We start from the raw sequence: 12959 nt of genomic DNA, 5'->3' as shown, positions 1-12959 counted from the left end.
CTTTTTTTCTTTTTACATGATCTAATAGAATCTTTTTAAATTAAAAAAATTTTAATACATTTCTTTTCATTTTTACACGATCTAATAGAATCTTTTTAAATTTTTAAATTTTTTGTTTTAATACATTTCTTTTTCTTTTTACATGATCTAATAGAATCTTTTTAAATTAAAAAAATTTTGTTTTAATACATTTCTTTTTTTTTCTTTTTACACGATCTAATAGAATCTTTTTAAATTTTTAATTTTTTTGTTTTAATACATTTCTTTTTTTTTCTTTTTACATGATCTAATACAATCTTTTTAAATTTTTATTAATACGTTTTTGGATTCAGATAAAATGGCAGGCGTTCTGGGGCCCGCCACAACAGAGAGGCCGGCGTGCGAGTCAGGTGTGGGATGAGCTATTCTAAGGCCATCGGAAAAGATCTTGCGGAAGAGATCTTGCGAAGAGAGGTAGGGACAGCCCTAGAAACACACGGGAGTTACAACAATAATTAAATAATAACAATGTTAAGACAAGAGCAGGTGTGAAACCAGCATTGGACCCACTTCTTGGACCCAAGTTGATTAAACGGCACCACCAGGGACTCCTTGCTGTCACCATCCGCTTCTGTGCCTCGAATTGTGTTTCCCCCCAAAACCCAAATGTTCCTCAAGGGCCTTTGCCCTGTAAGGCAAATGCACAGAGGTCCGTGCACTTTCCTACTTGGACGGCAGAAAGGGAGTCTCCCTGGCAGCTTATTTGGGACTTTCTGTCTTGTCTCTTTGACACTATTTGTTCTGCTGAAGGCACAGGTACAGTGTGGTCCTGGTTGTTAGAGACCGCTCTCTTCCAGAGTTTAAAAAGCATCAGTTTAGTTCCAGTGGCTGATCTGTCCAGCAACTTGGGATCCTTCAAGAAACAACTTTCCACGGCAACCAAACATTTTTTTTGGGGGGGGGGGGGGGGGGGGAACAAAAAAGTTTTCAAAACAGCCTTGGTGTTGGAAAGTTAAAGATAGACACGTAGGTTTTTGACCTTTTCATTTTTCACATCTTTGCCATTCCTGCTTCCTACCCCCCAACCCCACCCCCCTTTAAATGCTGCTAAAAGGCAGGCAGCAGAGAAATGAGATCTTGTTAAAACACTTTGTCATGTATTTCACTGTGAGCCAGAGAAGATTCTTTGAAACTTAACTGTGAATCCGGATATTTAAAAAAAAAAAAAAAAAGAAAGAAAAAGAAAAAGAAAAAGAAACAACCAAAACCAGAAATGCCAGACACCCAAAAAGTTCTACGAAGGTGTCTCACAGAGTTTGGCAGCTCGTAAAAGGAATTAAGAAAACCAAATCTCCAAAATACAATATTAACTTACAAATAACTTTGGAAGGAAGAAAAGAAAGTATACATGCATGTGCTAAAATTTCATTTTCTCTTCTTATGACCAAGCCAAAAAAAGGGGGGAAAAAAAGGAAAAAGGAAAAGAAAAACATACGATGCCTTGTAAATAACATTTTTTTTATTAACTCACTTCATATTTAGAAACGTTTATACTTCTTATGGGTGGTTTGCATTCAGCGACAGGGTCATTGAGATTCAAAAGCACAGTGGTTTCCAAACAAGAAGAAAATAAAAAAGCACACAAAAGTGTACTCGTTTCAGAGAAGGGGAGGAAAAAGAGGTTGAAATAAAAAAAAAATAGAGAGAGAGATATAAAATCATGCATCAGGGTCGAGCTTTGAAAAAACAAAAAATACCTTCGTCTTCAGGACGATCATTACTGGTTATATCATCTGCGTTTTTCTTTGTGTTGGCTCCTGGGGTCATAATGAGAAGGAAAATAAAGGGAAAAAAAAAAAAGAGAATTCAAAAACAACAGGTTTGCAAAAAAACCAGAAGAGAGATACTACCCAGTAAAAGAAAAAAAAAAATGTTACACAAAAAGTTGAAATTTGTTACATTTGGATTTCAAAAAAAATGAGGTAGGGGGTCGATGCAAAATGCATAAAAACATAAAGATGTCAAGAAGAACAAATTCAAAATGTTACTTGCGAAAAATATTCTCTATCCTGTGAAAATGCAGTTTGGGGGGTTATAATGATAGTACTGCAAAAAAAATAAAAAGGAAAAAAAAAGAGCTAATGTGAGTTTGAAAAAAAGAAAATTAAATTATTAAGAAAGATTTTCCACATTCTCAGAAGAAATGCACATGAAGTATTCAATGTCCCTCTAATTTTAACATATTATAATCTACATAAATTCATGAAATGTCACCGATACACCTTGGTTATAAAATTCCATAATGGAAGAAGAAACACATTTATGCAATAAACACAGAAGGACTTTCAATAAAATACTTAAAATTGACATTAGTTCCATGCAGATGAACTTAAAACACAGCGTTTCAAATACAAATCAGAAATGTCAGTTGATTTATTAATTTGAATCATGAAATTCACCTCTCACCAGTGTCTAGAGAACTACTCAATATTTGCTCCTGTTTAGTATAAAAACAAACACAACAACAAAACCAGCATTTTCAATCAGGATTTCTTAAGTTAAAACATTATCAATCATGTTCTCTCTGACTGAAACACTTATTAAATATTACTTCAACGTTATCACTCATTGAATTTAAGATAAGTATATAATAAAGTCACCTACCTTGATGACCTGAAATTTAAACCAGATAAGAATGTCCATGTAGACAAAATATGGCGGGCGGCGGGTGGGGGTGGGGGGTCCCTCCCTCAACTACACCACAAACACTCTCTTCCATATTCGGGATGAAGTGCACCATTTTCCCTTTTATATTTTCCAGATACAAGATGACAAAACATTTAATAATGCTTGAATTGTTCGGTTAATTAGCTCAATTGTCTTCTTTTCATAGATAGACACAATCAGGACATGCATATTCCAGATCCACTAGCTGCAAAAAGGTCTGAACCACATCCTTCTAGAAGTTCTAAGTAACTCAAAAGAACTGAGCATGTTGTGAAGCCAAAATGTGAAACTGTGGTGTTTTTGTAGTCAGAGAAGGCTTGCATATTTTCTATTTTATGTGGTTTAACACCTTTTAATGAGCACACCTAGGTGGGTGGGAAATCTGATTTGTTGGTTTTTGAGGCTTAAATATCCCCACTGTCAATAATTTCAAGCTACCAACACAAGGTCGTTGAAGACAGCTGCAGAGAGGTGCCTGGGACCCCTAGAAACTCCAGCCTAATTCCACCCTCATCCACCTAAAATTAGAGTCAAGTCTTATAGAAACCACCTCTCCTTACAAAACTTTCATTTCTGGTCCCTTAGAAAGTATCCTGATGCTGATATCCCAATCTATTATAGTCATTACCTTGATATCAACATCTATTTATTGCCCACAATCCTACTGCATTTGAATATCTAAAAAGGGGCACCCTGGGGCGCCTGGGTGGCTCAGTCGGTTGAGTGTCTGACTTCAGCTCAGGTCACCATCTCGCGGTCCGTGAGTTTGAGCCCTGCGTCGGGCTCTGGGCTGATGGCTCGGAGCCTGGAGCCTGTTTCCGATTCTGTGTCTCCCTCTCTCTCTGCCCCTCCCCCGTTCATGCTGTGTCTCTCTCTGTCTCAAAAATAAATAAACGTTAAAAAAAAAAAATTAAAAAAAATAAAAATAAAAAGGGGCACCTGGTTGGCTCAATCGGTCCAACTCTTGATTTCAGCTCAGGTCATGACCTTGTGGTTCCTCAGATCAAGCCCCACATCAGGATCGGCGTTGACAGCTCAGGGCCGGCTTGGGATTCTCTGTCTCCTTCTCTCTCTCTGTCCCTCTTCTGCTCATGCGTGTGCATGAAATCTCTCTCAAAGTAAACAAACTTTTAAAAAATAAATGAATAAATACCTAAAAGAACTTTAAAAAATCAAATTAGCTTGACTGTCTTTGGGTTGTGTTTGTCGGGGTTTATCAGTATAGAACCTATTTCAAAGTGAACTCATGGACTGAATTTATGACAAAACTATGTAGAAGCTTATAAGGGATACCCTTGTCAGAGAAGCATGCTACGGGAGTGATCCACAAATCTGTGTTACAAGTCCTCTCCTCATTTCTGGAAGAAAAAAATTTGCATTCCTCCATGTAAGAAGATTTTGTAAGTAAAGTGTGAGTGACCTGAAACACATCGCAGGCTGGATGAGAGGCAATGGTTAGGGAACCTTCCCCAACAAAGAGAGGAAAATTCTAAAGACTACCAATGCTTTTGCAATTTTGATAACATAGTTCCAAGGCTGATTAAGTAGCAATCCAGGGTAATCTACTGCCTCTTTGATTCTTTACCAAACTTTCTGGTTAACCAAAGTGTGATTTTTAAGAGCTTTACTGAAGCATGATTTACATCCCATAAAATCAACTCATCACAGTGTAAGATTTGATGATTTTTTTTTTAACGGAGTTGTGGCAACTATCAGCATAATCCAATTTTAGAACATTTGCATCAACCCAGAAAGACTGTGTTCTAATTATAGGTGCCATGTTCCTAGCCTCCGTCTCATTAACCTACTTTCTGTCTTTCTACATTTGCCATCTCGGGGCGTGTTGTATAAAGGAATTCGTATAATGCCCAGTCTTTTGTGTCTAAAGCAGACACTCTCACTTAGCGTGTTTTCAAAGTCATTTATGCTGTAGCATGGATCAGTACTTGATTCTTTTATATGGATGAATAATATTCCACTGTATGGATAGATCGAATTTTGTTTTTCCATTCATCTGTTGGTGGCCACTTGTACTGTTTCCACGTGGTGGCTATCAGAACGCTGCTCGGAACATGTGGGCACAATATTTACATTAGGATATAGGTGTTTCTTTCTGTTGGGTAGATATCTGGGAGTGGAACTGCTATTTTATATGGGAAATTGATGTTTAATTTTTTTTTAACTGTTTTAATGTTTATTTATTTATTTATTTATTTATTTGAGAGAGAGGGAGAGGGTGAATGGGGAAGGGGCAGAGAGAGGAGACACAGAACCCGAAGCGGGCTCCAGGCTCTGAGCTGCCAGCACAGAGACCGATGCAGGGCTCGAACTCACAAACCATTAGATCATGACCCAAGCTGAAGTCGGACGCTTAACCAACTGAGCCATCCAGAAGCCCCCCAAGCGTAACATTTAAAATAACTAGAAAGAGTACATGCAAGAAAATGCAAAATTGAGAACTTGCAACATGTGGAAATTACAAGGAGTCTCTGTCTCTCACGGTCTCCAAAAATAAATAAATGTTAGAATGTTTTCTTTACATTGGGTTCTGTGTCCCCTATTATTGAATTGTTAAGTGTTCTTTATTTTTTTTTTTAATTTTTTTACATTTATTTTTGATAGAGACAGAGTACAAGTGGGGGAGGGGCAGAGTGAGAAGGAGACATAGAATTTGAAGCAGACTCCAGGCTCTAAGCTGTCAGCACAGAGCCCGACATGGGGCTTGAACTCATGAACCATGAGATCGTGACCTGAGCCAAAGTTGGATGCTTAACCGACTGAACCACCAGGTGCCCCTACATTTTTTAGATACAAGTCTTTTTCCAGAAATATGATCTGCAAATCTTTTCTCCCAGTCTGTGTGGCTTCTCTTTCAGTTTTCTCAGGGGTGTCTTTTGAAGTGCAAACATTTGTTTTTAATTGTGATGAGGTCGATTTTGTCCATTTTCTTTCAAAGCTTGTTGCTTTGGAGATCATATTTGAGAAATCCTTGCCCAAGCCAAGATCCTGAAGATTTTCTCTCATGTTTTTCCCTCAATGCTAACCAGTTGTCATTCTTCACCTTTTAAGTGTCTGAGTTACTTTCAGTGTATGATATGAGGTTAGGGTTGACATTCATTGTTTGCGTCTGAGTATCTCACTGTTTTAGGACCATTGATTGAAACGCTAACGTTCCCTCGTTAAATTCTTGAGACAATATTGCTGAAGCCAGTTGACTATAAATGCCAGGACTCTATTTATTCCTGGACTCTTTTAATTATATTCCATCCTGCGTGTCCATCCCCATGAGTCCCTACCTGTCCGGAAGACTATAGCTTTATGGTACGCTTTAAAATGGGGAAGGAGTGGGGCACCTGGGTGGCTCAGTCGGTTAAGTGTCCGACTTCAGCCAGGTCACGATCTCGCGGTCCATGAGTTCAAGCCCCCCGTCGGGCTCTGTGCTGACAGCTCAGAGCCTGGAGCCCGTTTCAGATTCTGTGTCTCCCTCTCTCTCTGCCCCTCCCCTGTTCACGCTCTGTCTTTCTCTGTCTCAAAAATAAATAAACGTTAAAAATTTTTTTTAAAAAATAAATAAATAAATAAAATGGGGAAGGAGAAGCCAGCCAACTTTATTCTGCTTTGTGAAGATAATCTGCTCATTGTAGATCCTCTGCCTTTACACACAAATTTTCAAATGAGCTTGTCAACTGAAGAAAAAAAAAATCACCCACCGAGATTTTGACAGAACTTATTTGCCAAACTGCAATTTTGAATTAATTTCATATAGTACAGTACGACCCAGAAACGTCATTAGGTATCACCTTTAATGTTCAATGTGTACTTAATGTTTCACCTTTTTGTTCATGTTTAGTAAGTTGTTGCTGCATTTTTCTTTGCAAATATAGCTGATTAAATGTGCTTTAAAAAAAACAATGGAGTTATCCTGAATATCTAATTTAGTTAGAATCGTGAGCTATGGGAAAAAGATTCTGGTGGGATTCATTCTGCAGCAAACCCATCTTGCACAAGCCAAAAAAAAAAAAGGCATTTCCAAATCCATACACGCCATGAGGTTTTTTTTCCACCCACTCCATGTCTATACCATCGTCCAAGTGCCAGAGAAGTATTCCTTTACATCTAATAATTAGGCCCTCTAGGAAACCTCCACGGGGAAATAGCTCTAAGTATTAAAGGGAATATTTAAGCAACTTCAAACAAATGCATAGCTGTTCCATTATTAAAATTTAAGTATGATTTTATAAATAAAATATCTCAATGTCGCTGGTCCTTGAAGGGTGTCCATCATTTTTTATACCTGTGCTTCTGATGTGCGCTTATTACGGTTTATCGGCATCATTTTCAAAAGTAAAACTATTTAAAAGAGTACTCTGTATCCTAAATGGAGAGGAACTACTTTGTAGAGAATTCAGAAAAGGTAGAGCATGGTAAAGGAAAGGAAAATCAATGAAAATCCTCGAGATGGTGATTTTAACATTTCAAGGCAAGAAAATAATTTCATAATTCCTCTTTTTATTATCCATTACCTTTGTAGCCAGTTACGTACGGAAATCCTCAAACACAGTCATCAGACAGTGTGAGATGATCCCGTCATTTATGCAAGAACGTAACGAAATGATAGAATATGGAAAACCTTTAAAGTATTGTTTTCAAAATGAGATATCATATTAAATATGTATTTATTAGTTCACATTGTTTTGGGTCTCTTAACAGTGCAAATTCCAAGCAGAAGGTAGACTTGTTTTCTTAAATACAAAAAGAGTGTGTCTTAGCCAAAAGCATTATTTTCATCACACGGGAAGTTGTGTAATGGGCTACAGGGGACATTAATGCTTTTCCCGGACATCACACACGTGTGTGATTGATCGCTTTGTCCCTCGGCCACAGAGGAACGCTTCTTTAATCTTCTAATTTAGTAATGGGCTCATTTCATCAATAATAAGCTGAATGGGATCTGATCCATGAGAGAGTGCCCATGCCTCATCACTTAACTCACTGGTAAACCCATTCCTTCTAAAGACAGGTATGGATGCTTTAAAGATGCCAGCCTTGGCCGCCAGTGGGTACCACGAATAAATACTCCACACATACATCTTTTTTTTTTTTTTAATTTTTTTTCAACGTTTATTTATTTTGGGGACAGAGAGAGACAGAGCATGAACGGGGGAGGAGCAGAGAGAGAGGGAGACACAGAATCGGAAACAGGCTCCAGGCTCTGAGCCATCAGCCCAGAGCCCGACGCGGGGCTCGAACTCACGGAGCGCGAGATCGTGACCTGGCTGAAGTCGGACGCTTAACCGACTGCACCACCCAGGCGCCCCTCCACACATACATCTTAATATATGCTCTCACCCTTACTGGAACATCGATGTGAAGGATAACACGAAACACTTCATTCAGAGGGTTTCATCCAAAGCATATGTACCTTGAAAAATGGGGTCCCCACAGATGAGTTCACTTTCTGCATCTGAAGGAATCAACATAGTTGATCTTCATCCCCCCCCCCCCCCCCGCCTGGAATCATAACATCTGAACCAGATCGAGTTGCACTCAGGGAAAATACAGGCAAGGATGGGGAGCCTGTCTAATTAATACAGCCTTCAATGAACAGGCTTCCTGACATCTGCATTTAGAATTTCTGTTCATTCTATGCCTTGGTGACACAGGACAGGAGGGTGATACGGGACAGGGTCGACTATGGGAAATCAAGAGCATTCCTTTTTTTTTTCTTTTAATGTATTTATTTATTTTGAGAGAGAGAGCATTAGTGGGGGAGCAGCAGAGACACAGGGAGGCAAAGAATCCCAAGCAGCCTCCCCACTGTCAATGCAGAGCCTGACGCAGGGCTCAATCTCCTGAACCGTGAGATCATGACCTGAGCCGAAACCAAGAGTGGGACACTTAACCAACTGAGCCACCCAGGTGCCCCAAGGGCATTCCTTTTTAATGTGGAAGGAGGATTCTTGGTGATCAAAAGCCTTAGGAAACAGAACATATGGAAGCCGGTGGATTTCTCTGAAGTCATCGGCAGACGTCTATTTTGAACCAATTTGTGATGGCATCCCCAAGTTTGAAGCCTTCTGCTCCAAGACATATGAAGAGATATGGAATTGCTGACTTACTGGGTGTGGTCTTGAGGTCAAATACCTAGGATTCATCCCACAGACATTTATTATGTGACTTACACGTGCTTGAGATTTTCCTAATCGTTGTGAAATGTTCTGCCAATCAACTTATCCTGCGTTGTCCATGTATCTGTGACTACGGTAAAACCAAAGTCTAATTCTTTGTAATTTTCTACCAGTTTCAAAATGCCTCACTGTAATAGTGAAAATAATAGGAGGGTTTTTGTTTTTTGCATGTATTTTTTGCATACTTGCTCTGATTGGCTTGGGAAGACAGATTGAGAGAAATATGAATAATAATTTGTTCTTTCTTTTGGAATTAGGAAGAATTCTTTTCACACTTTCTTTGGTTGGAATCAAAATAAACCTAAAAGTACATAGGTCCCTGATATATGTTTGTGCTTTTTATTAAAATCTCAAGGCACTGCATAGCTTCACATAAACATTTTTTTGTTGTTGTGAATTCAGTTATTGAAGTGTTTCTGTTCTTGGGAATAAAACACAAATCCTATTAGATTTACAGGAGTCTCTCCTTTTTATTAAAACGTTCAGCTGATAGGATATATTACCTCCTCACACAATCTCTGTGAGCTTGAGATTAAATCACAATGCATTTAAAAGCTGGAACTAATTTAATATTGAATTATGCTGGATGCTTTTCCTGCACCTGTATGTAGAAAACTCATGTTGAAAATGAAATTGGCTTTTATTTGCCCTAAGATACCTCCAGAAATGTTGTATTAAAAAATGATAGGGGCGCCTGGGTGGCGCAGTCGGTTAAGCGTCCAACTTCAGCCAGGTCACGATCTCGCGGTCCGTGAGTTCGAGCCCCGCGTCAGTCTCTGGGCTGATGGCTCAGAGCCTGGAGCCTGCTTCCCATTCTGTGTCTCCCTCTCACTCTGCCCCTCCCCCGTTCATGCTCTGTCTCTCTCTGTCTTAAAAATAAATAAACGTTGAAAAAAAAATGATAAACCTCTGTAGATATGTATATAGGTATACATATTCATTTTCCTTGCCAAGAGATTCTGGAAGATTTTGACCCCATGGGCATCGTTTTAACTCTGATGAAAACCTTCTTTCCGTAGTCAGAACACAGACTACTGGCAACTGGGTGGTTCTCTATGCCAGGAGACTTTTCGGTTGTGGCATTGGAATTACAGAGAGCTGGGACCTTTGGCATTTCGTCCCCTTGCATTCTACATAGAGGAAGAGTCGCTTGTCCAGCATCACCAATAAAATCTGTCCAGTTACCTTTGGGTTTCCCTGTGTCTGACTTGGGGACTATTGCACAATCTTCCCCTAAAAATGAAATTTGTTTGGACTCATGCAAAATCCTCCCTACTCTGCAATTCCTGAATCTGTAGTGCCAGGAGATCCTTAACTGAATGTCCCCAAAGAAGGCTCTCAAACTATTTTTAAGAATCACAAGTCACTGAAGCCTTTGGAAAGCAGGATGATATCTTACTGCAGATGACGACTTTTGCAACCTCTATCTGCTTTTGAACTTTGCTGACTGGCCACAAAAGAGCTGTTCATTGTTCTTTTCTATGAGAACGCAGAAGACATCATGATACAAACAACAGAAATGTCAACAAGGACACCAACGTAAGGGGAAGGATGCCTCTCATGTCTTTTCCAGTGTGGCAATGTTCAGTCAACACACTGTCTATAAAGGACCCTGTGATTTGCTCAAAAGATCCAATGCCCTGCCCCCAGGGAGGTGTTTTACCATCCACACCTGCTAACATAGCACTCTTGGCCAACGAAATGTGATTGGAAGAGACATACGTCACCCCCAGGCGGAAACATTAGGAGGCATTGCGTTTCTGCCGTATTTCTTCCCCTCTAAAACCAGACCAGCATGTCCCGCATGGGGACTACCACTTCAAGCTTTTGTTTGGGAAAGAAGAGGGAGTAGAGAACAATCAGTCAGCCCCAAATGGACACAAACATCATAAAAGGGAAATAAGCTACTGTTGTTGTCGCAAGCTGCTAAAATTTTGGACGCTTTTGTGACAACTGCACAACCTAGTCTAAGATCACTGTCGTAGCCATCTGCTTCTCTCCATGAGGTACACATTCTCTCTCTCTCACACACACACACACACAGAACACACACAGCCACGTGCATAGTCACACTAGCACACAGCTTCCTAACATCCCAACACATACCTCAATCCAAGAAATCATTTTTATTTTTTTAATGTTTAGTTATTTTTGAGAGAGAGACAGACAGAGAGAGAGAGAGAGAGAGAGAGAGAGAGACAGAGACAGAGACAGAGTGTGAGTGGAGGAGGGGCAGAGAGGGAGGGAGACACAGAATCTGAAGCAGGCTCCAGGCTCTGAGCTCAACGCGGGGCTTGAAACCACAAACTGTGAGATCATGACCTGGGCCGAAGTTGGATGCTTAACTGACCAAGCCACCCAGGCATCCCAACAAACTGTTTTAGATCAGAAGCGTGTCTGGATCCCCAGTGCACTTGAGATTTGGAAATCAAAGCCAACATGATAGTTTTTCCTAAGGGTACATGTTTACCTTTTCAGAAAATTACTTTTTTTAGTAAGTGGTCCTAATTTCCATATCACTATAGTGCAATAAAAAAGGGAACACCGACATAGGGTATGAAGTACCTACATAATTATGATGACCAAGCACAACACTATCATGATTCTACCCTAAAATAATTAAGACTAGGCAAAAGTAAAGCAGTGTAAACAATCATCAGGCAATTTCTGAAGAGCTTAAAAGAATCACGTATCTGAAAAGATCGGGCACAACCTTCCTTCAAATCTGGTGGTTCTCCAGTAACACACGGATGGTGTCTTGCACAAAGCAAGCATTCCACAAATGTTGGCTCATGTTATCGCCAGAAGTGGCATTGTTTTTCATAGTTCCCTATACATTTTCTGCGGTTTTCTGTCTCCCACATTTTGCTCATGCAGAATTTTCTTCCTAGCTACTGAGACTAAGACTGATCTAACTTACCCCCTGCCCAAACTTATTCCTCAACTCTGCAAACCTTATGCCGCCCGGTCTAAGGGCCGGCAGCTCAAGGGCGTATTCCCAGGACGAAATCACATCTTTATTAATGTATTACAGTGGGATTTTGTGGGTGTCCCTGTTACACCTGAGTTGTATGTCAATTATACACTCTACACTCCCTAACGATAGCAGGTGTCCATCAATGGCGGAATGTGGTATATTACAGATTTTGCATAAATCTGTCATTTATATACATTATATACACACAGTGGAATATTACTTGGCCATGAAAAAGAAGGAAATCCTGCCATTTCCAACAATGTGGACGGATCTTAAGGACATTATACATAACCAAGATAAGTCAGACAGAGAAAGACAAATATTGTATGATCCCACTTACGTGTGGATTCTAAAAAAGCTGAACCTGTAAAAACAGAATAGAATGACGAATAGTGCTTCCCAGGGGCTGGGTGTCAGGGAATTCCATTTAGGAATCAGAGAAGGGGGTATGACTGATGTCTGCATGTTTTGGGGTTTTTTTTCTTAGTAACTTAAATTTTAGGACTGGTTTTCAATTTTAAGTAAAATTGTGAAGACAGTACAGAGACTTGTCATATGTCTCACACCCAATTTCCTCTGTTATTAACATCTAACATTAGTCTGGTACATTTGTTATAATTAATGAGCCAAGACTGAAATACCATAATTAACTAAAGCCTGACATGTATTCAGATTTTCTCAGTTTTTACCGAAAACTGTCCACATCCCATTTCAGTCCTCATGGCTTCTTAAGCTCTTGGCTGTGAGAGTTCCTCAGAATTTTCTGAGTTTTGATGACCTAGACAGTTTTTTTTTCTTCCTTCCCAGATTTTATTTAAATTCAAGTTAGTTGACCAACAGTGTCGTATTGGAGAACCCAGTGATTCACCTCTCACATATGACACCCAGTGCTCATCCCAGCAAGTGCCCTCTTTAATGCCCATCACCCATCTAGCCCATCCTCCCCTCCTCCCCTGCAGCAGCCCTCAGTTTGTTCTCTGTATTTAAGAGTCTCTTATGGTTGACCTCCCTCTCTGTTTTTATCTTATTTTTCCTTCCCTTTCCCTGTGTTCATCTGTTGTGCTTTTTAAATTCCACATGAGTGAAAT

The 12959-nt window shown here is 39.7% G+C and overlaps 1 protein-coding gene across 5 annotated transcripts in view; it reads right to left on the bottom strand.

Moving 5' to 3' along the window:
• The window catches only part of NLGN4X (neuroligin 4 X-linked), a 334832-nt gene that overhangs the window by 130216 nt on the left and 191657 nt on the right, over nt 1–12959 (bottom strand). For 3 of the 5 annotated variants that reach the window (XM_040460135.1, XM_040460136.1, XM_040460137.1), the window contains exon 5: nt 1737–1796. The exons of the other annotated variants lie outside the window; for them this stretch is intronic. In XM_040460135.1, the coding sequence (XP_040316069.1) occupies nt 1737–1796 (60 nt within the window). The remainder of the gene's footprint in view (nt 1–1736; nt 1797–12959) is intronic. 5 annotated transcript variants of the gene reach the window in all.

This window comes from Herpailurus yagouaroundi, unplaced genomic scaffold (assembly GCF_014898765.1).
Source record: "Herpailurus yagouaroundi ecotype Mexico unplaced genomic scaffold, PumYag 248, whole genome shotgun sequence".
NCBI classification, from domain to species: domain Eukaryota; kingdom Metazoa; phylum Chordata; class Mammalia; order Carnivora; family Felidae; genus Herpailurus; species Herpailurus yagouaroundi.
The sequence above is the reverse complement of the archived record's forward strand: the minus strand, read 5'-3'. Positions and strand labels throughout refer to the sequence as shown.